The 23,658-nt window shown below is 51.6% G+C and overlaps 1 protein-coding gene across 1 annotated transcript in view; it reads left to right on the top strand.

Moving 5' to 3' along the window:
* Positions 1-386: 386 nt before the first annotated feature.
* LOC141272907 (uncharacterized) overlaps positions 387-23,658 on the top strand; it is a 37,386-nt gene continuing 14,114 nt past the window's right edge. Inside the window, exons 1-8 of the mRNA XM_073684088.1 lie at positions 387-515; positions 4,509-4,649; positions 4,969-5,148; positions 6,044-6,167; positions 12,805-12,902; positions 12,981-13,059; positions 13,165-13,262; positions 13,384-13,501. Of these exons, the coding sequence (XP_073540189.1) occupies positions 4,566-4,649; positions 4,969-5,148; positions 6,044-6,167; positions 12,805-12,902; positions 12,981-13,059; positions 13,165-13,262; positions 13,384-13,501 (781 nt within the window). The 5' untranslated portion in view covers positions 387-515; positions 4,509-4,565. The remainder of the gene's footprint in view (positions 516-4,508; positions 4,650-4,968; positions 5,149-6,043; positions 6,168-12,804; positions 12,903-12,980; positions 13,060-13,164; positions 13,263-13,383; positions 13,502-23,658) is intronic.

The following is a 23,658-nucleotide window of genomic DNA, read 5'->3' as shown; positions in this document are numbered from 1 at the left end:
GACCTAGAATCATGCGGGGATCACATGGTACTGACGTCACCACAGGTCCTTCACCACTTCTTCATTGAGCTCCGCCCCCCTGATCACATGGCGGTGACGTCAGCACAGGTCCTTCACCACTTCTCTCCTGAGCCCCGCCCCCTGATCACATGGCGGTGACGCCACCACAGGTCCTTCACCACTTCTCTCCTGAGCTCCGCCCCCTGATCACATGGCGGTGACGTCACCACAGGCCCTTCACCACTTCTCTCCTGTGCTCCGCCCCCTGATCACATGGCGGTGACGTCACCACAGGTCCTTCGCCACTTCTCTCCTTAGCTCCGCCCCCTGATCACATGGCGGTGACGTCACCACAGGTCCTTAACCGCTTTTCTCCTGAGCTCCGCCCCCTGATCACATGGCGGTGACGTCACCACAGGTCCTCCCGCTCTCAGTGCAGCAGCTCCGTCCTGGTTGTGCGCAGCTCTTGCTCTCTGGTATCAGCCAGCAGCAGGTTTCCGCTTCCCGCCATTCCGGTGAGATTACAGGGAGGGTTTGTGGTGAATCTGTGAGAGGAGAGTGTGGGGTGAGATCAGAGCTGTTCCTGTGGAGGCTCCTGCTCCATGTGACTGCGGCTCCTCAGTGTTGTATGGGGGATGTGCAGCGGCTCCTCCTCACCTCACCGCCCCCGCTGGAGGTGGAGTTACCACGGTGACCGTCCCCCGCTGGAGGTGGAGTTACCACGGTGACCGTCCCCCGCTGGAGGTGGAGTTACCACGGTGACCGTCCCCCGCTGGAGGTGGAGTTACCACGGTGACCGACCCCCGCTGGAGGTGGAGTTACCACGGTGACCGTCCTCCGCTGGAGGTGGAGTTACCACGGTGACCGTCCTCCGCTGGAGGTGGAGTTACCACGGTGACCGTCCCCCGCTGGAGGTGGAGTTACCACGGTGACCGTCCCCCGCTGGAGGTGGAGTTACCACGGTGACCGTCCCCCGCTGGAGGTGGAGTTACCATGGTGACCGCCCCCGCTGGAGGTGGAGTTACCACGGTGACCGCCCCCCGCTGGAGGTGGAGTTACCACGGTGACCGCCCCCCGCTGGAGGTGGAGTTACCACGGTGACCGCCCCCCGCTGGAGGTGGAGTTACCACGGTGACCGTCCTCCGCTGGAGGTGGAGTTACCACGGTGACCGTCCTCCGCTGGAGGTGGAGTTACCACGGTGACCGTCCTCCGCTGGAGGTGGAGTTACCACGGTGACCGTCCTCCGCTGGAGGTGGAGTTACCACGGTGACCGTCCTCCGCTGGAGGTGGAGTTACCACGGTGACCGTCCTCCGCTGGAGGTGGAGTTACCACGGTGACCGTCCTCCGCTGGAGGTGGAGTTACCACGGTGACCGTCCTCCGCTGGAGGTGGAGTTACCACGGTGACCGTCCTCCGCTGGAGGTGGAGTTACCACGGTGACCGTCCTCCGCTGGAGGTGGAGTTACCACGGTGACCGTCCTCCGCTGGAGGTGGAGTTACCACGGTGACCGTCCCCCGCTGGAGGTGGAGTTACCACGATGACCATCCCCCCCGCTGGAGGTGGAGTTACCACGGTGACCGTCTTCTGCTGGAGGTGAAGTTACCACGGTGACTGTCCTCCGCTGGAGGTGTAGTTACCACGGTGACGGTCTTCTGCTGGAGGTGGAGTTACCACGGTGACTGTCCTCCGCTGGAGGTGTAGTTACCACGGTGACCGCCCCCCGCTGGAGGTGGAGTTACCACGGTGACTGCCCCCGCTGGAGGTGGAGTTACCACGGTGACTGCCCCCGCTGGTGGTGGAGTTACCATGGTGACCGCCCCCGCTGGAGGTGGAGTTACCACGGTGACCGTCCTCCGCTGGAGGTGTAGTGACCGCCCCCGCTGGAGGTGGAGTTACCACGGTGACCGTCCCCCGCTGGAGGTGTAGTTGCCACGGTGACAATCCCCCGCTGGAGGTGTAGTTGCCACTGTAACAGCCCCCCCCGCTGTAGGTGTAGTTACCACGGTGACCGTCCCCCGCTGGAGGTGTAGTGACCGCCCCCGCTGGAGGTGGAGTTACCACGGTGACCGTCCCCCGCTGGAGGTGTAGTTGCCACGGTGACAGTCCCCGCTGGCGGTGTAGTTACCACGGTGACCGTCCCCGCTGAAGGTGTAGTTACCACGGTGACCGCCCCCACTGGAGGTGTAGTTACCACGGTGACAGTCCCCCGCTGCAGGTGTAGTTGCCACGGTGACAATCCCCCGCTGGAGGTGTAGTTGCCACTGTGACAGCCCCCCCCCCGCTGTAGGTGTAGTTACCACGGTGACCGTCCCCCGCTGGAGGTGTAGTTGCCACGGTGACAGTCCCCGCTGGCGGTGTAGTTACCACGGTGACCGTCCCCGCTGGAGGTGTAGTTACCACGGTGACCGCCCCCACTGGAGGTGTAGTTACCACGGTGACAGTCCCCCGCTGGCGTTGTAGTTACCACGGTGACAGTCCCCCGCTGTAGGTGTAGTTGCCACGGTGACAGCCCCCCGCTGGAGTTGTAGTTGCCATGGTGACCGTCCCTCGCTGGCGGTGTAGTTACCACGGTGACCGTCCCCCCGCTGTAGGTGTAGTTGCCACTGTGACCGCCCCCCGCTGTAGGTGTAGTTGCCACGGTGACAGTCCTCTGTTGGAGGTGTAGTTACCACGGTGACCGTCCTCCGCTGGAGGTGTAGTTACCACGGTGACCGTCCCCCGCTGGAGGTGTAGTTGCCACGGTGACAGTCCCCGCTGGCTGTGTAGTTACCACGGTGACCGTCCCCGCTGGAGGTGTAGTTACCACGGTGACCGCCCCCACTGGAGGTGTTGTTACCACGGTGACAGTCCCCCGCTGGAGGTGTAGTTGCCACGGTGACAGTCCCCCGCTGGCGTTGTAGTTATCACGGTGACAGTCCCCCGCTGGAGGTGCAGTTGCCACTGTGACAGCCCCCCCGCTGTAGGTGTAGTTACCACGGTGACCGTCCCCCGCTGGAGGTTTAGTTGCCACGGTGACAGTCCCCGCTGGCGGTGTAGTTACCACGGTGACCGTCCCCGCTGGAGGTGTAGTTACCACGGTGACCGCCCCCACTGGAGGTGTAGTTACCACGGTGACAGTCCCCCGCTGGAGGTGTAGTTGCCACGGTGACAGTCCCCCGCTGACGTTGTAGTTACCACGGTGACAGTCCCCCGCTGGAGGTGTAGTTGCCACTGGGACAGCCCCCCCGCTGTAGGTGTAGTTGCCACGGTGACAGCCCCCCGCTGGAGTTGTAGTTGCCACGGTGACCGTCCCTCGCTGGCGGTGTAGTTACCACGGTGACCGTCCCCCGCTGTAGGTGTAGTTGCCACTGTGACCGCCCCCCGCTGTAGGTGTAGTTGCCACGGTGACAGTCCTCTGCTGGAGGTGTAGTTACCACGGTGACCGTCCTCCGCTGGAGGTGGAGTTACCACGGTGACCGTCCTCCGCTGGAGGTGGAGTTACCACGGTGACCGTCCCCCGCTGGAGGTGGAGTTACCACGGTGACCGTCCCCCGCTGGAGGTGGAGTTACCACGGTGACCGCCCCCGCTGGAGGTGGAGTTACCACGGTGACCGCCCCCGCTGGAGGTGGAGTTACCACGGTGACCGTCCTCCGCTGGAGGTGTAGTGACCGCCCCCGCTGGAGGTGGAGTTACCACGGTAACCGTCCCCCGCTGGAGGTGTAGTTGCCATGGTGACAGTCCCCCGCTGGCGGTGTAGTTACCACGGTGACCGTCCCCGCTGGAGGTGTAGTTGCCACGGTGACCACCCCCGCTGGTGGTGTAGTTACCATGGTGACAGTCCCCCGCTGGAGGTGTAGTTGCCACGGTGACAGTCCCCCGCTGGCGGTGTAGTTACCACGGTGACAGTCCCCCGCTGGAGGTGTAGTTGCCACTGTGACAGCCCCCCCGCTGTAGATGTAGTTGCCACGGTGACAGTCCTCTGCTGGAGGTGGAGTTACCACGGTGACCGTCCCCCGCTGGAGGTGTAGTTACCACGGTGACCGCCCCCCCCCCCCGCTGGAGGTGTAGTTACCACGGTGACCGTCCCCCGCTGGAGTTGTAGTTGCCGCGGTGACCGTCCCTCGCTGGCGGTGTAGTTCCCACGGTGACCGTCCCCCCGCTGTAGGTGTAGTTGCCATTGTGACCGCCCCCCCGCTGTAGGTGTAGTTGCCACGGTGACAGTCCTCTGCTGGAGGTGTAGTTACCACGGTGACCGCACCCCGCTGGCGGTGTAGTTACCACGGTGACCGCCCCCCGTTGGCGGTGTAGTTACCACGGTGACCGTTCTCCGCTGGCGGAGTAGTTACCACGCTGACCGACCTCCTGCTAGGCTGATAATGAGCGGTCAGGTCGGCGGAGGCGGCCGCGGTGGAGTTTGTGGCTTTTCCTCCAGATCCTTCCTGATAAATGTCGGATATTTGGGGCAGAATTCAGTGATTGTCGTTATATCGTCCCCTGTGATCTCCATCTTCTCCTTTATCATGAAGACGTCGGCAGGACGAGATCCCTCCAGCTGATCCAGTGTTCATCCCTCCTTCTCCTGAATGACCCCGAGGATGGACGAGGACGAGACCACCAGAAGATTATTACACTTCACCCTGGAGATCATCTCCCTGCTGAGCGGAGAGGTAACTCCTCTACATTTCTATCAGCTTTATTGTGTTATGGAACAAGTCCGACATCGGGAAGAGGAAATCCAGAAGAGGAAGAGAAGGATTCTTTACTGTAAGAGCAGTGATTGTGTGCAGCTCTCTGCCAGGAGGAGTTGTCATGGGGATTCCTTATAAGAGCTGTAGAGGGGCCTGGATGTCTGTCCTGAGTGTAATAATATTCCAGGTTATGGCCCCAGATTACTGGAGACGGTTATTGATCCCGGGATTTCTACTGATTGTCAGATCTGGAGTCGGGAAGGAATTCTTCTCCCTAAGTGTCTCTCTCCATACACAGGATTACACAATAGTGAGGAAGACACCGGGGGAGGGTGTGACTCCCATCATCCATCTCCAGGAGTCAGGAGGGCGGAGCCCGGACCCCATCACAGAGCCTCCCCCGCATCCCACGATACATGAGAGGAGGAAGAAGATCCTAGAGCTCAGCAACAAGATGATTGAGCTGCTGAGCGGAGAGGTGACTGCTGGGACATTATACAGGGCAGCACTGGAGGATTCTGGGTGATGAGCGGAGAGGTGACTGCTGGGACAGTATACAGGACAGCACTGGAGGATTCTGGGTGATGAGCGGAGAGGTGACTGCTGGGACATTATACAGGACAGCACTGGAGGATTCTGGGTGATGAGCGGAGAGGTGACTGCTGGGACATTATACAGGACAGCACTGGAGGATTCTGGGTGATGACCGGAGAGGTGACTGCTGGGACATTATACCGGACAGCACTGGAGGATTCTGGGTGATGACCGGAGAGGTGACTGCTAGGACATTATACAGGGCAGCACTTGAGGATTCTGGGTGTTGACTGGAGAGGTGACTGCTGGGACATTATACAGGGCAGCACTGGAGGATTCTGGGTGATGACCGGAGAGGTGACTGCTGGGACATTATACAGGGCAGCACTGGAGGATTCTGGGTGATGACCGGAGAGGTGACTGCTGGGACATTATACAGGGCAGCACTGGAGGATTCTGGGTGATGACCGGAGAGGTGACTGCTGGGACATTATACAGGACAGCACTGGAGGATTCTGGGTGATGACCGGAGAGGTGACTGCTGGTACATTATACAGGACAGCACTGGAGGATTCTGGGGGATGAGCGGAGAGGTGACTGCTGGGACATTATACAGGACAGCACTGGAGGATTCATGGTAATGACCGGAGAGGTGACTGCTGGGACATTATACAGGACAGCACTGGAGGATTCTGGGTGATTAGCGGAGAGGTGACTGCTGGGACATTATACAGGACAGCACTGGAGGATTCTGGGTGATGACCGGAGAGGTGACTGCTGGGACATTATACAGGACAGCACTGGAGGATTCTGGGTGATGACGGTGTCATTGTTGTCAGGTTCCTATAAGGTGTCAGGACGTCGCTGTCTATCTCTCCATGGAGGAGTGGGAGTATCTAGAAGGACACCAGGATCGGTACCAGGAGGTGATGATGGAGGAGCTCCGGCCTCGGACATCACCAGGTGAGAGGAGACTCTTGTTGGCTCCGGTGGATGTGATGACGTCTCTCGGCCTCCTCCTATAATAGATGATTTTTCTCCAGACTTGCTCTGGTTTTCTCTACATTTTCTCACAGCTTTCATTCCCTGATTATTCTCTTCTGATCTGTGAGTCGCGGTTTCTCCGCTGTCGTCTTCATCAGTCTTGAGTCTTCGTCCTCGGTGGCTTCTTTCAGAAACTTTCACCTTCCTTAGAGCATCGGTCACATTTTGTCTGCAGATGTCCCAGCTGGTGATGAATGAGCCTGCTCGCCACTGCTCCGTACTTGATCGAGTATCCCTTGTGCTCGAGTCCCCACTCTGCATGTTTCGCTGCTGTTCTTTAGCCACTAAACATGCAGGGATTGCCTGCCAATTATGGTAATGCCGTAGCCATGTTGGTTGTGGCATTACTGTGATTGGCCGGCCGCATCACTTCATCAGGTCTATAAAAGACCCTGTGATGCGATGCTCGCCACACTCTACCCTGGAAACAGAGTAGGAAGAGTTGCTGGAGAAGGGAGAGTTTGCATTACAGGCCTTGCTGCTGAAACAAAATAGTCCTTTTCAAGGCTACTTCTATGGTCATGTGTGATAATGACCGTAATCTGGTGATCTGGTGGCGGCTCTGAAGCTTGGCAAGCTCGCACTCGTACCGTGCCTGGCCCACCTACTCAACTTAGTGGTTCAGCGCTTTCTGAAAGCCTACCTAGATTTGCCTGAGCTACTTGTGAAGGTTCGCTGCGTGTGCTTCCATTTCCGCAAGTAACCTACAGCTGCCGCCAGTCTGGCTGTGCTGCAGCAGTGCTTGCAAGTGCCCGCTCACCGACTGGTGCGCAACATGACCACACACTTCAACTCAAATTATATATGTTGGCACGGCTTTGTGAGCAGCTGAGGGCAGTAGTTGAATACCAGCTACAACATGCCCGTCGGTATTCCGGTCAGCCTTTGCACATAACAACCGACGAGTGGGCATAGATATCTGACCTCTGTAAGGTTCTACAAAAGTTTGAGGAATCAACAAAGATGGTGAGCGGGGATGACTCCGCAATCAGCATAACGATCCCTCTTCTGTCCCTACTCAAACTCTCGCTGCTCACAAGTAAAGTAGAAGCTTTGCATGTGGACCAGGTGGAGATGGTAGGAAGAAAGTACACAGGGTGATACTACATAGCCCAGCCTCATCTTATCGTGAATTGGAGGAGGAGGAGGCTTAGGAGGATCAGGAGATTATTGTCTGCACTAGAGAGGTTACTACCCACACCAGCTTTATCCCATCTGTTCAGGCTGAAGAGGAGGAAAAGGAGGAGATGAATAGTCGTCCTCTTGTTGGCAGTCTGGCACACATGGCTGACTCTATGTTTCACTGCCTCTCCTGTGACCATCGCTTTATACGCATTTTGGCCAACACTGATTACTGGTTGTTCACCCTTCTCGACCCACGCTACAAGGAGAATTTTCCATCTCTCCTTCCTGTGGCACAGAGGGCTAGTAAAATGTTGCAGTTCCAGAAGGCCTCAGTTGAACAATTAGTACAAAAATCACCATCTGACAACACTGGTGGCAGAAGTCACAGTTCCATGGACAACCAAGGTGCAGAGGCAGGGGAACACTATCAAAGGTCTGGGACAGCTTCATTAGACCCTCCCAGCCCCCAGGCCCTGATGCGCGGGGTACTCTGACAAGGAGGGAAACGTTTTTGAAGGTGGTGGAGTACCTTGCTGACCGTACCGATGTCCCCCGTGATTCCTCTGTGCCTTACAACTATTGGATATCCAAACTGGACACGTGGCATGAACTGGCTCTCTTCGGCTTGGAGGTCCTCGCCTACCCTGCCGCTAGCTTTTTGTCAGAGCGGGTTTTTAGTGCCGCTGGTGGAATTATAGCTGATAAGCGCATCCACCTGTCAGCTGACAGGCTGACTCTTATAAAAATGAACAAGGGCTGGATTGGGTCAGACTTCTCACCGGATGACAGCAGGAGAGGAAAAAGCCAATTAAAATGTTCCTTTTTTTCTGATCTATTCCCTTGCACCCCTTCCCATCCAAACAAGGGTATACGGTTAATGGTTTATTCTTTTTCATGTTCTCCTCATCCACCATACCAATAGTGTGATCATGAGACCCTCGCTCTTAATTTTTACAGTGTGTGGATGATTCCCTCCATCATTTTTAGAGGCCTACCTCTAAAAATCTCTTACATATCTGTATACCCCCCAGGAGTAAATGTTCTTATACACTTGGTGCATAGGCTTTACCAGTGTAGGAGTTCCATTCCTTCCAAATGGGGAATAAAAAATGAAATATTTTCTGACACCCTCCTCTACGTGTCTTCCAGGGTGTATTGCAGTCCCTTCTAATTTCTGGCAGCCCTTGCACTTAGTGCATAGCCTTTATGAGTCTAGGACTCCCACTACCTTACAATTGTAACAGAAGGTGTATGAGGCCTCCTTTATGTCTAATACAGGGGATATCGGAGTCCCTCTTCCTTCTAATTTTTGGCAATACTTAATAGAGATAAGAAAATATGTAACCCCCAAAAAGGAATTTTGTTTTTAGGTTGCAGCTGTACTTAGTGCATAGGCTTTACAAGTCTAGGAGTCCCACTCCTTACAAATGGGGAAAAAACTCTATAAATCTCAGGCACAAGATTATTTTTTTCCTGACTGAATTGGAAAATTGCTGCATTTTTTAAAGAAGCAGAATGTCAATTTTTTGCAGCATTGAAAGCAATGAGAGAGTCTAAAAATTCTTCTTGTGAACACATCCTAAGGGGTGGAGGAGGCGTTTTGTTTTCTTCACTTTCTCCGTACTGAGCACAAAGTCCTGGATAAATATCGGCACCGGACCGTCCCTCAGACCCCGAAACACGAGTCCTGACATAAAGATGGAGCGTGGTGGAGCCGATCACCCACCAGAGCCTGACATGGAGGCTCCAGCAGTTCTCGGCCCCCGCGTCTATTCACCCCTCGCTCTGCAGGAGGAGAAGCACAGAACTTTCCGTACTGGAGGAGAAGGTCGGATCACCGCGCGCTCCTCTCTATAGGGGGAATGTTTCTCCTGGAGGAGAAGGTCGGATCACCGCGCACTCCTCTCTATAGGGGGAATGTTTCTCCTGGAGGAGAGCGGCGATTCTGAGTACAGAGAGTTATAGGCCTTTCTACTTTTTTTTTTTCTCTTAAATATTTCCCTTTCCACTCGGCCCACACAATACAGGTGTAAAAGCTCCACTTACACATCCGCCTGGTGAGAAGAATATAATAATAATGGCCCATTGTGAAGAAGCCGCTGTTCAGCAGAGGAGGCCGACAGTTTTTTCGGTAGAGGCTGAAATTGGCTTCTTCAGTGAGGATATAATAAATCTTATGGCGCCCAGACATATCTATACGCCCAAAATCCCACATCATCATCATCATCATCATCATCATCCCCCAGATGGACCCCTGTAAATGCAGCAGAAATGATGATAGTTTGGGGCCTCGTGCTGCATATGGGCACAGTGAGTAAACCAGAGCTTCAGCAATACTGGATGATATACACTGCGCACTTATTTTTTTTTTAACCATAAGTTTTTATTGAATCAAAACGTCATATTTTACATCATATTAACAATCAGTTTATATCGTGATGACATCATAGATTCTTAATTTTCTTTTGGTAATGCAAGGATTAAACAATAAAACAATAGTAACTCTTTATTAGTGTTGATCGAGCACTAAAATGTTCGGGTGCTCGGGCCGAGCTTACCGTGATACTCAAGTGCTCGACCCGAGCAACGAGCCCAATGTTAGTCTATGGGAGACCCGAGCATTTTTGCGGCGGCACCCCCGGCAGTCTGTAGAAAGCCTAAAAAGTGCCCAAAACGATAGTGACAGTGCTCAAAAGACATGGGGACAGCATGGGGATCGCCCCAGGAAGCATTTCTGACCCCCAGGTCACTGTTGTCAGCAACGTGGTCAGAGGTATTAAGCCACTTTTACGGGCTCACAATAAAACGTTCAAAAACGAAACTGAAACGGTTTTCCTGTGAAATATGTTAAGGAACATCCTTTCCAGGGTAAAGACTTCTGTATAAGGTAAAATAAATAGCCAAAAACCAAAATACACCTCCACACCTTGGGCTGTGTTCATAAGTAGCATTTTTTATGCGTTTTTGCACTTTTGTATTGCTTTCAACCGTGACAAATGCATTCACCAGGAAATATCATTTTAACATTTTACAACCTTATCTGGCCATGTGCTGTGTGACACATGCATACAGTGCTGAAAAGACATGGGAACAGCATGGGGAAGACCCCTGGAAGCATCTCTGACACCCAGGTCACTGTCTAAAAGTGTGCCCATCATAAGTGATCCTTGCCGCATCAGAAGATGCAGACTTGCAACTATCCCCATGCAAGTCCTTGTCCCAGGGCAGTGTTCAATTGTACTTCCCCCATTCCTTGCAATGCAAGCGCAAGTATGCAGCCTGCCACCCACCCACCCCCAGGCTGCAATACCATACTGCTAGCTTGCACTTGATATGGGGCCTTTTAGTTTGGAGGAGGCCGAAGCTGGCCACTACCTGATGGCTGCTTTCGCAGCGAGATATCCATACTCAGTCCCCGGCGGCCGGGTGTCCACGCTCGGTCCCCAGCCGCCCCGCAGCTGGGTGTCCATAAGCGGTCCCCAGCCGCCCCTATTTCTCCTTGGAAGTTCCCCCCCACACTTTTCTTAGCCCGGCCTGCTTTAGGGCAGCATTGGATGAGCCCACCAGAGAACCAGACTCCTCCAGTGGGCCCTGGCTTCTCCATCAGGTGAGTTGAAAGTGCCAAGGTGAGGAGCATGATGATGATGATAGAAGTTAGCATCTGCTTTGTTTTCTTGGAATGCAAGCGTAAGTGTGCAACCTGCCACCCACCCACCCCCAGGCTGCAATACCATACTGCTAGCTTGCACTTGAAATGGGGCCTTTTAGTTTGGAGGAGGGCAAAGCTGGCCACTACCTCATGGCTGCTTTGGCAGCGAGGTATCTATACTCAGTCCCCGGCGGCCTGGTGTCCACGCTCAGTCCCCAGCCGCCAGGGGGCGGCCGGGTGTCCATACTCGGCTGGGTGTCCACACACGGTCCCCAGCCGCCCCTATTTGTCCTTGGAAGTTCCTCCCACACTTTTCTTAGCCCAGCCTGCTTTAGGGCAGCATTGGATAAGCCCACCAGAGAACCAGACTCCTCCGGTGGGCCCTGGCTTCTCCATCAGAGTAGTTGAGAGTGCCAAGGTGAGGAGCATGATGATGATGATAGAAGTTAGCGTCTGCTTTGTTTTCTTGGAATGCAAGCGCATGTATGTAGTAGCGGCTAGGCCTGAGGTGGTCAGCGTTTTGGCGCATATCCTACCTACTCCGAGGATTGCTGGATGTTTTCCAGCTACTATCCCAGTTCTATGACTTCCGTTAAAACAAAGCTTCAGGTGATAAATGATGGATGAGGTGGTGGCAAAGGAGAAAGAGCAGGAGGAACAGGAACCATTCACATCAATATCAGGCCAGTCAACCACACATGTCTTGTAGGATATGTTTCTGTACCAAAAGGAGCGGTTCGGCTACACAGTTATAGGGCATGCAGTGAGTGCAATGCCTACCAAAAATTTCGTCACAAAATCTGGTATGCATGGCCCCCACCCCTCGTCCCAAAACCTGGTATGCATGGCCCCCACCACTCATACCCAATCCTGGTATGCATGGCCCCACCCCTCATGCCCAATCCTGGTATGCATGGCCCTCAACCCCTCGTCCCCAATCCTGCTATGTATGGCCCCTACCCCTCATCCCCAATCCTGGTATGCATGGACCCCACCCGTCATCCCCAATCCTGGTATGCATGGCACCCACCCCTCATCCCCAATCCTGGTATGCATGGCACTCCAATCCTGGTATGCATGGTCCCCAACCCCTCGTCCCCAATCCTGGTATGCATGGCCCCCAACCCCTCGTCCCCAATCCTGGTATGCATGGCCCCCAGGATTGGGGATGAAGGGTGCCATGCATACCAGGATTTCGGTTGAGGGGGCAATGCTTGGGAAATTTACCAGTAGCTGCTGCATTTGCCACCCTAGGCTTATGCTCAAGTCAATAAGCTTTCCCAGTTTTTTGTGGCAAAATTAGGTGCCTCAGCTTATGCTTGGGTCGGTTTATACTCGAGTATATACGGTACTGGTAAATGGTAACCGTCCCCCCCCCCCAATCTCCATAACGGGGAATTAGGAGGGAAGAAACTGATGGATGGAAACGTGGAGCTTTCTCCAGCTCCTCTGTGGTTCCATCCCTGGTGGAGACGAATCTTAGAGAAGTTGTGTTTCTTAGTACGGGTCCTTCATCTGACTGACGAGGGTCTTCTCTGTCCCTCTCCTCAGGGTCCTCATCCTCCGAGTGCAGCGCAGTGAGCATTAGGCTTTGGCTTCACTGATTATTACTTCATATTTGGGGGCCCACAATGTGCTGGGACCTCTGTACCGGTGGTGAGGACCACAACAATGTAATTTATTCCCTGATACATAAACATAGAATTACCGGTTCTGAGAGACGTGTCTCATATATAGACAGATACACGGCAGGTCATGTATTCAGTCTCTGTGTCTCCACAGATGGATCCAGGAGGAGAAATCCACCAGAGAGATGTCCCCGTCCTCTGTATCCCCAGGACTGTCCAGAGGAGAATCACAACATCCCAGAGGATCATCAGGTAGATGACACTGAAGACCCCACAACATCTGACCATGAATTGATGGGACCTGAGCTCATCTTACATTTTTCTTTTTAGGGTGAAGATCTGATTGATATTAAGGTTGCAGTTATACATGGAGCACAAGAGGCGACCGCAATATGGGCCGATCAGCGGGGTGAGGAGGGAGACTGTCATGTCTATTCTGTGGTCACCTACTAATACTCCCATCATCTCATCATCACATGACACAATCTGTTCCGTCACTGTGTGTTTCCTACAGATGGATCCAGGAGGAGAAATCCACCAGAGAGATGTCCCCGTCCTCTGTATTCCCAGGACTGTCCAGAGGAGAATCACAACATCCCGGAGGATCATCAGGTAGACGGTGCTGAACCCTGTACCGGATCTGTATATGGGGGACATTTCTGATCGAGGTCATAGATGTCACAGATTTTGGTGGTTTCTTGTATTGTGCTGATTGTTACATCTGATATATCAGGAGGAAGATCCAACTAAGAATAAAGAGGAGGACGAGACAGAAGAAGAAGCGATGACGAGGGAGGATCAGCCGTGTGTGAGTGACGGGAAGGAGGAGATTCCGGGAGATGTTTCCACAGGTGTGTAATAATGACCGGCATGTGATGATGATGACGACCGGCATGTGATGGTGATGATGACCGGCGTGTGATGATGATGACCGGTGTGTGATATCGTGTGGAGTCTCTGGTGCAGTGAAGCTTTATCCGCCGTCCACATCACAGCAGAAGCGTCCGGTGATGGCGCGGCTGCTCCTGTAGAGTCCGGCTGTGCACTGATGAATAATGGGGCCGCCTTCACACCTCTTCTTAATGATTTAGGAAGCACATACAGTATTTAGTTTTCCTTTACCTTCTATGATCTTCCTTCCATCCTTTATATCCATATTTGTCTTACACAAGTCCCTGCTGCCACATAAATGCCTATGGGTGACCGTACATGACAGATGTTTAGTCCTCTGTGCCGGGTGGAGAATTGCTTCATCATAAAAGGGATTAGGAGCTCGTATCTACAAACAGCTGCGATGGCCGCATCTAGAGTTGTCGTTATCTGACATCATGTCGGTGTTTGAGTTCTGGTTCAATCAACGTATAAACATGGAGACAAGATACTGCCAGAGGGGGCGCCCTTTACCATGCACGGATTATATCCCCTGTCACCGTGTTATTTATGGTGGAGATTCACTATATGGAGAATAGTATTGGGCCACACGCATTAATCACTGCATTCTGGCTTCTCCATCAGGACCCGTTGCCCCCCCAGTGTATAACATCCAGCCCTGTTGCCCCCCAGTGTATAACATGCAGCCCCGTTGCCCCTGGCATATAACATCCAGCCCCGTTGCCCCTGGCATATAACATCCAGCCCTGTTGCCCCCCCAGTGTATAACATCCAGCCCTGTTGCCCCCCAGTGTATAACATGCAGCCCCGTTGCCCCTGGCATATAACATCCAGCCCCGTTGCCCCTGGCATATAACATCCAACCCCGTTGCCCCTGGCATATAACATCCAGCCCTGTTGCCCCCCCAGTGTATAACATCCAGCCCTGTTGCCCCCCAGTGTATAACATCCAGCCCCGTTGTCCCTGGCATATAACATCCAGCCCTGTTGCCCCCCAGTGTATAACATCCAGCCCCGTTGTCCCTGGCATATAACATCCAGCCCTGTTGCCCCCTAGTGTATAACATCCAGCCCTGTTGCCCCCCAGTGTATAACATCCAGCCCCGTTGACCCCCGGCATATAACATGTGTCTCCTCGCTATATATTGGTTCCAGTGGCCTCTGCTGGGTATATAGACCCCGGGGGGCATACTCAGGGGGCGACGTGTGCAGAACAGGCCAGATGTTATACAGGGGTTATATTCACAATATCCAGTGTGTACTTTATTATAAGAGCACATTGTGATTTTGGGAACGTCCCTTTAGAAGAATCTTCACTCTCGGTCTCTCCAGACAAACAAGATGTCGTCTACAAATCGTCCCCCCATCTGAGCCTCTAACGTGAATAAATAATTCTCTTTCCAATGGCAAAATACATAAATTCCCAAAAGAAGGTGAGAAGACGTCCTCATCCATGTTCTGAAAACACATACCACCAATAAATAGGATGAAATTATTCTCCGACAAGAATTATTACCAAAGAAAGAAACTGCTGCTCAGATTCCCGGCCGTTCCTCCGACATTTATGAATGACATGATAACCGGGTGTTACCGTTCTCCATACATGTGTCCCCACATTTCTGACACTCAGCACTGATTGGACAATGTAGGGGAACAATGGTAACGCCCAGTTGTCAGTATTTCCTTACATTTATAGGGTGAATAGCAGAAGAGCTGCACAGCTTAATGACCAATAACATTATGACTCCAGAAATGTGAGGAGGAAAAATAAAAAAAATCAACTAAAAAATGTGTCTGTAAGGCCGATAATGGGGGAAATGTTTCCACAAGAATCAGCTCTAGTTGTAGATGAAAGACGTCACACAGGAGAGAAGCCGTACTCATGTTCACAACGTGGGAAATGCTTTACAGTTAAGTCTTGTTACACATGAAAAAGTCACAGAAGAACGAAGCTGAAATCATGTTCATGATGTGGGAAATGTTTTATAACTAAATTGCATCATATTAACCTCTTAAACGGGTGTAACGCTGGTGGGAGCGGACCCCACAGGCCGGTCTTATTCTGGAGGGGCGTGACTAAGTGTCTACCGGTATTCACTAGAGCCTCTGATGGTGGATAGGCTGGGCTGCCGGTAGACACCAGGTACCTCTCCAGGGCAGTCCCGGGACTGCGGCAGCTGACCGGAGGGTCAGAGACTCGGGTACGGGGTACAGGTGGGAGAGGTAGAAGCGTAGTCAGATGGTCCGAGGTCAGGGCGGGCAGCACTGGTTCAGAATTCGTAGCCGAGGTCGGGAGCGGAGAGATCAGGATAAACGAGCAGACAAGCCGAGAGATAACAGGAGGGACAAACAGCAAAACACCTTAACTGGGAACTAGATGCTGACAGCAAACTGTGACCTGAGCTCAGGCGAGGTGTGGCGGGTGACGCTGCCTGATAGAGCAACTTAAGCCAAACCAACAAAAAAATGAACTGCATGCAAAATAGAAGCATGTTCACACTGGCCTGAAAACAGACAAAACCCAAAACAAAAACAAAATAAATACCGTGCTGCAAATAAATAAGTAACAGTGCATAGAAATAACATTGGGTAATTAGTAAACACAGTTTTTGATCAAAAAATGCGTAGAAGCCATCCCAGCAACGTCAAGGTGTACCCAAGTTTGGGATGGTCCTAACCTCTAATATTAAGACTTTGTGCGCAAGTTCAGGATTTTAGTGCAGCAAATTCATTAAAGTTTCTGCATCTCTTGGGAGGAAAAACACTGCAGAAAAAAATTAGCTTTTTGCCGCAAATTTGATGCATTTTTTATGCGGTTTTGTACATCAAACAATGCTTTTTGGAGCTAAATAAAGATATTTGAAAAAAGAAACTTGGGGCATCTCTAAAAACCCTTGGATTACCGTCAGACCTGGGGTGAGTATATTGGTTAATTTAAATGATTTGAACAATGTGTCTGTTGTATTTCAAATAAAGTATTTTATTCTCCGTGTGTGTGTGTTTTTTCTAACTCTTTTGTAGCGTAGTAGATGCACAATGCGTGCATCTGAGGCTGCGGATCACCCGTGGACACTGACATGCGGCGCATCTTTCAGAACCGCAGCATGACAAATTCTCTTGTGGAGTCGCATGCAGTAAATCCACATGGTTCAGTGAACACATCCGTATTTACCTATGTTCAATAGAACTCCACCTTTTGGACGCAGCAAAAATATACTGTATCTAAAGCGCGGCTACGTCCAGATCATGGGCACATAACCTAAAATTAAAAAAAAATGTCATTGGCTCCCTTGTCATTTTCATAGCCAGTTGAGGGAAAGCCGACCCGTGGGAGCTGATATTAGTAGCCGGGTAAGGGGCCATTTGCTAAAAAATGTTCTCTAGATATTGACAGCCCACAGCTGTTTGCTTAGCCTTTACTATCTAGATTACAGGGGGACTCCAGAAAAAAATTGATGTAGTGTCCCCCTGTAAAATCTAACCAGAAAAAGCTAACCAGAAAAAGCTAACCAGACAGCTGCGGGCTGATATTAATAGCCAGGGAAGGGCCATGGATACTAGCCCCCTCCGTGGCTAATAGTATCAGCTCTCAGCAGCCCCAGAAATGGCGCATCCATAAGATGCGTCAAATCTGGCGCTTAGCCTCCGCTGTTCCCACTGCTGTTTAGTGGTAGCGAGTGGGTAATAAGGTTGGGGTTCATGTCAGCCTTGTATTGGCGAATGACATGAAGCCCAGGTTAGTAATGGAGAGAATTCTATAAGACGTCCCCATTACTAACCACAATGTAAAGGGTTTTGACAGTTTTTCAATAAAGACACGGCCAGAATAACGTCTTTTATTTAAATAAAATTCCACACGGTTTTAATAATTTACTTATGAAAAAAACAAAAATGTATACTCACCTAACTCCCAATCCCCGAATCCCTCGTCTCCTGTAAAAAAATAAAAAACAACCAAGTCCCTCACCTATCTGCCGTCATGACGTAATACCAGTGTCCCACGATGAAATTTTCCACGCTGCACCGATGCCGTAAATGAGGTCCCGGAGCTTTCAACTGATCTCCAGCTGATGAACTCAGTTGAACTCAGTCCCGGCAGCGCAGCGATGTACACTGTCGGGAACGATCACACTCCTGTCAGTGTATCGCCGGGTGATCTGGCCGCCCGGGGACATCGGGAGGACGGCAGACAGGTGAGTATTAAAGGTGTTTTTATTTTAATATAGATTTTTGCTTTCTTTTTCTTTTTTTATTTTAACACCGCATACAGACGCTGGCTGATGAGACTACTTCTCTCCTCAGCCGCGCCTTCTCTCGCTGTTATCAGCAGGAGCGGCGGTCGGAAGATGGGAAGAGTAGTCTTCTTCCCCGACCCGGGTACCATTATTTGTGCGATTTTGCTTCGTATTTGACCCATTGACTTGAATTGAGTCAGTCAGATACGCAGCAAACATCCGCAGCAAATCCGCAAATATTTTTACACCTTCGTTTTTGATGCAGATTTAACTGACTCAATTCAAGTCTATGGGTGTAAAACGCTGCAGAAACGCTAAGAAGAATTGACATGCTGCAGATTTAATCGCAATGACAATCCTGACAGGAAAATTCCTGATCATGTGCACAGCACTTCAGGATTGTCATTGCATTACCTGGCACACGGATTACCTAGCGTTTTTGGTGCTTTTCCGCGTGGAAACAAATACCACAAAAGCGCATCAAAAACACACACTGTGCACATAACCTAAAACCTTACCCTGCGTCATAGTAACATCCTGTGTGAATTAGTGCTGAGCAGCACCAGCTCCCAAACATGGACACACAGCTAGTGAGAAGCTTTATGTATGTGATATCCAGCTGAAATAAAAGGTGGCCACACCCTTACCTGCACTCAATGCTGAAACCTAAAGCTAAACTGGAATCAAGTTGGTATGCATGCAAAATAGAAGCATGGCTGGACAACAGACAAAACCCAAAACAGAAACAAAAGAAGTGTTTACTAGAGATGAGCGAATGTTTTGATGTTCGGGTTCACCGACTAAACCAGAACATCAAAAAAGTTTGTGTTCGGGCACCCGAACGGGGCCCCGAACATCAGTAGTTTCCCGCGCTGTCACGCAGGGTCTTTGATCTGCAGTAACATAGTTATCGCTGGTCACAGCGCTGCGGGATCATGCAGCGCTAATGCTGTGAGGTCACAAGAGTTCATCAGCTGATGAACTCAAGTGACCTCTCTCCCAGCAGCTCAGCGCTATACAATGAGATATGACTAGTGTTGAGCGATACCTTCCGATATCGAGGAATATCGGATTGGATCGGGCTGATACCCAAAAAATATCGGGTATCGCCTATTCCGATACCGGAAACCAATGCAAGTCAATGGGACACAAATATCGGAATGAAAATAAACCCTTTCTTTCCTTGTAGGTTAATTCTACATGAAGGAAAACAACTAAGAATAATGTAGAATGTATTGGGGGAGGTGGGGGAGACAATAAAGGCATAGAGGTTTAGCCCAATCAAATGGAATAGCAGGAATTAATATTTTTTTAAAGACGTTCTGAGTTACGGAAATATTGACTATGTTAAGTATTTTTAGATTTTGTCAGACATTTATGTTTCACTACTTCCATGCTCTTCACCTTCTTTTTTACTTCTCCCACACTTTCTCCTTCATCATCCTCAGCATCAGCATCTTTTTCATCAACTTCTTCTTCACCTTCTTCATCTTCTTCTTCTTCACCTTCTTCGTATTATTCTTTTTTTTTACATTCTTCATATTCTACTTCTTCATCTTCTTCATATTCTTCTTCTTCATCATATTCTTATTTGTGACAGGCATTCCTGTAGTTGTTATCTATAAAAGGTTGGACATTACACCTTTCGTTCTGCCCGTCACAAAAGATTTACAACTGGATTTGTCCGCGTTCAGTTTGGCCTGCAGCAGCAGGTCTTTTCCAGGGGCACCACGAGGAGGAACGGTCTTCTTCGGGGTGGTCTTCAGGGTCATCGTCTTCGGGGTCCTCGTCTTCTTCGGGGTGGTCTTCAGGGTCGTCGTCTTCGGGGTCCTCGTCTTCTTCGGGGTGGTCTTCAGGATCCTCGTCTTCAGGGTCCTCGTCTTCGGGGTCCTCGTCTTCTTCAGGGTCCTCGTCTTCTTTGGGGTAGTCTTCAGGGTCGTTGTCTTCGGGGTCCTCGTCTTCGGGGTGGTCTTCAGGGTCCTTGTCTTCAGGGTCGTCGTCAGGGAGATCCAGAGTGATTACCAAGAACCATTTCAAAAAGCTTGAACTTGGAAATGTAGCAGAAGGTACAAGGAGGCTGAGGAACTGCCGAGAACCAGCTGACGGTACTGGAACCCGGATGGGTAGCAGAAGGTACAAGAGCCAATGGAACTACCGAGGACCAGCTGACGGTACTGGAACTCGGTTACTAAGCAGGAGGTACCTGTGCCAGAAAGCACTACCAAGGACCAGCAGACGTTGGTGGAACTTGGATACCAAGAAGGAGGCACCTAAGCCAAAGGCACTGCCGAGAACCAGCTGACGGTACTGGAACTCGGATGGGTAGCAGAAGGTACCCATGAAAAAAAAAATCTGCAAGGCCGCGAGCCGGCCGCAGTTACCGAAACCCACAGTCCTACAGGTGGTGCTTGTCCTATTGGCACTATGGAACCAGCCTTCATTGCCAGATCCCCCAGCCCACACAGGAGTCACCTAAAATGCAGGCACCATAGAGTCAGCTAACCCGACCGCAACATGACAGGACAACGTATTGGAGGCAAAGTGACGTTGACACTACCCGGAAACAGCTGGCGTGCTGGAACCAGGCTGGGCAGGAGGGAGTACCCGTGCCAAAGACACTGCCGAGAACCAGCTGACGGTACTGGAACCCGGATGGGTAGCAGAAGGTACAAGAGCCAATGGAACTACCGAGGACCAGCTGACGGTACTGGAACCCGGTTACTAAGCAGGAGGTACCTGTGCCAGAAAGCACTACCAAGGACCAGCAGGCGTTGGTGGAACTTGGATACCGAGAAGGAGGCACCTAAGCCAAAGGCACTGCCGAGAACCAGCTGACGGCACTGGAACTCGGATGGGTAGCAGAAGGTACCCATGAAAAAAAAAGTTGCAAGGCCGCGAGCCGGCCGCAGTTACCGAAACCCACAGTTCTACAGGGGGTGCTTGTCCTATTGGCACTATGGAACCAGCCTTCATTGCCAGATCCCGCAGCCCACATAGGAGTCACCTAAACTGCAGGCACCATAGAGTCGGCTAACCCGACCGCAACACGACAGGACAACGTATTGGAGGCAAAGTGACGTTGACACTACCCGGAAACAGCTGGCGTGCTGGAACCAGGCTGGGCAGGAGGGATTACCTGTGCCAAAGACACTGCTGGGAAACAGCTGGCGGTGTTGGAGCTCAGGGATAATTCTGAAAACAGAGTGGAGCCAGAGGCCTAATTGGAGCAACTTTAAAATCTGTAGTAGTGTGAATGTGGACAGAGCAGGATAAATTGCCGTACACACAGCAGGGGAACAGCTGACGTTACTGAACCCCAATAACACGGCTGCAAGTGTTGACTGTGCAGACGGCACTTCTGAGCGCCAACTGGCGGTGTTGGAGCTCAGGGATAATACTGAAAACAGAGGAGCCAGAGGCCTAAATGGAGCAACTTTAAAATCTGTAGTAGTGTGAATGTGGATAGAGCAGGATAAATTGCCGTACACACAGCAGGGGAACAGCTGACGTTACTGAACCCCAAGAACGCGGCAGCAAGTGTTGACTGTGCAGACGGCACTTTTGAGCGCCAACTGGCGGTGTTGGAGCTCAGGGATAATACTAAAAACAGAGGAGCCAGAGGTGTAATTGGAGCAAATTTTAAATCTGTAGTACAGTGGATGTGGACAGAGCAGGAGAATTTGCCGGACACACAGCTGGGGATCAGCTGACGTTACTGAACCCCAATAACACTGGAGCAAGCGTTGACTGTGCAGAATGTACTTCTGAGCAGCAACTAACGGTGTTGGAGCCCAGGGTAATTACTAAAAACAGAGGAGCCAGAGGTCTAATTGGAGCAAGTTTTAAATTAGTAGTACAGTGGATGTGGACAGAGCAGGAGAATTTGCCGGACACACAGCTGGGGATTAGCTGACGTTACTGAACCCCAATAACACTGGAGCAAGTGTTGACTGTGCAGACGGCACTTCTGAGCAGCAACTGGCGGTGTTGGAGCTCAGGGATTACAGTTCAGGTGGTAGAAACATGAACACAACAGGAGACCTGGATACTGTTGCCAACCAATTATTTATTCTGGAAGAGGACTGGCAAATTCATGCGAGATCCAGGCCTTGTTCATTTTCAGAAAAGCCGGTCAACGTTATCAGAGTATAGGCGCATGCGACCGTCTGTTAGTACACCACCTGCGGCACTAAAGACGCGTTCCGATAATACACTAGCAGCAGGGCAAGCTAGCACCTCCAATGCATACTGGCTAAGCTCTGGCCATGTATCCAGCTTAGAGACCCAAAACTTGAAGGGGGAAGAGCCGTCTGGGAGTAAACTGAGAGGGCAAGACATGTAGTCTGTCACCATCTGACGGAAACGTTGCCTCCTGCTGACTGGAGCCGTCTGTGATTGTGTAGACATTTGTGGCGGCGGGGACACAAAACTTTGCCACATTTTAGCCATACTGGTCTTGCCTTGTGCTGAGGCGCTGCTTCTGCTCCCTCTTTGTGCAGAGCTTCCTCCACTGCCTCGACACACTGAGCTGCTTTGTAAAGCACTAGCGACACTGCTCTCGGTTGAAATGGAGAACATGATGGAATGCACCAGTGCATCTTGGTACTCCCGCATTTTACGCTCCCGGTTCAACGGTGTTATGAGGCTTTGTAAGTTGTCCCGGTAGCGAGGATCTAGGAGGGTGGACACCCAATAATCAGCCGTGTTGAGAATGTGGGCGATGCGGCGGTCGTTTCTTAGGCACTGCAGCATGAAATCAACCATGTGCTGCAGACTGCCAACTGGCCAAGAAACACTGTCCCCTGCTTGAGGCGTGATCTCTGCCTGCTCTGCATCACCCCACCCTCGCTCTAGATACTGACTACTAGAGCATTGTGTACCTCCCTCATCTGGACAGATGTCTTCCTCCTCCATTGACTCCTCCTCATCCTCCTCACAAAGTGTCCCCTGCCTAGGCCTTTGTGAGGAACCACGTTGCGCAGATTGTACAGAAGCAGATGGCATTTGTGACTCCTCATCCTCCACCTCTTCCAAAACCTCCTCCCTTAGTGCTTGCAGTGTTTTTTCAAGCAGGCAGATAAGGGGGATAGTCATGCTGACTAGTGCATCATCTGCACTCGCCATCCGCCGGAATAATCGAAGGCACGCAAAACGTGGCAAATGTCCTTCATAGAGGCCCACTCAGTGGTGGTGAAGTGTGAACGGCGCGCACTGCGACTTGTTTGCGCCTGCTGCAGCTGGTACTCCATTACTGCTGCCTGCTGCTCACACAACCTCTCCAACATATGTAACGTTGAATTCCACCTGGTGGGTAGGTCACATATGATGCGATGTTCCAGAAGACGTAATCGGCGCTGCAGAGCTGCAATGCGCGATCTTGCGTTGCTGGAACGCCGCAAGTGAGCGCACTCTATGCAGACCTTGTGCAGCAGTGCATCAAGATCCGGATAGTCCCTCAAAAAACTCTGCACGACCAAGTTGAGCACATGTGCCAGACATGGGATGTGAGTGAGGTTGCCTAGGCCCAGAGCTGCCACCAGATTTCTGCCATTGTCACACACTACCATACCTGGCTGGAGATTCGCTGGCACAAACCACACGTCGCTCTGCTGCTTGATGGCATTCCAGAGCTCCTGCGCTGTGTGGCTTCGATTCCCCAAAGAAATTAATTTTAATACGGCCTGTTGACCTTTGGCCACGGCTGTGCTCATATCGGTCATCATAACAGGTAACCGTTCACGGGTCGATGAGGTAGACCGTGACGGCTCCTGCAGCGCTGATTCAGAGGAACTGGAGTATGAGGAGGAGTCAATGTGTACAGACTGGATTCCTGCAATCTTTGGAGTTGGCAGAACACGTACAGCGCCACTCTCAAGATCTGT

This window comes from Phyllobates terribilis, unplaced genomic scaffold (genome assembly GCF_046119375.1).
Source record: "Phyllobates terribilis strain yellow unplaced genomic scaffold, ASM4611937v1 Scaffold_1__5_contigs__length_1240528914, whole genome shotgun sequence".
Classification (NCBI taxonomy): Eukaryota; Metazoa; Chordata; class Amphibia; order Anura; family Dendrobatidae; genus Phyllobates; species Phyllobates terribilis.
The sequence above is the reverse complement of the archived record's forward strand: the minus strand, read 5'-3'. Positions and strand labels throughout refer to the sequence as shown.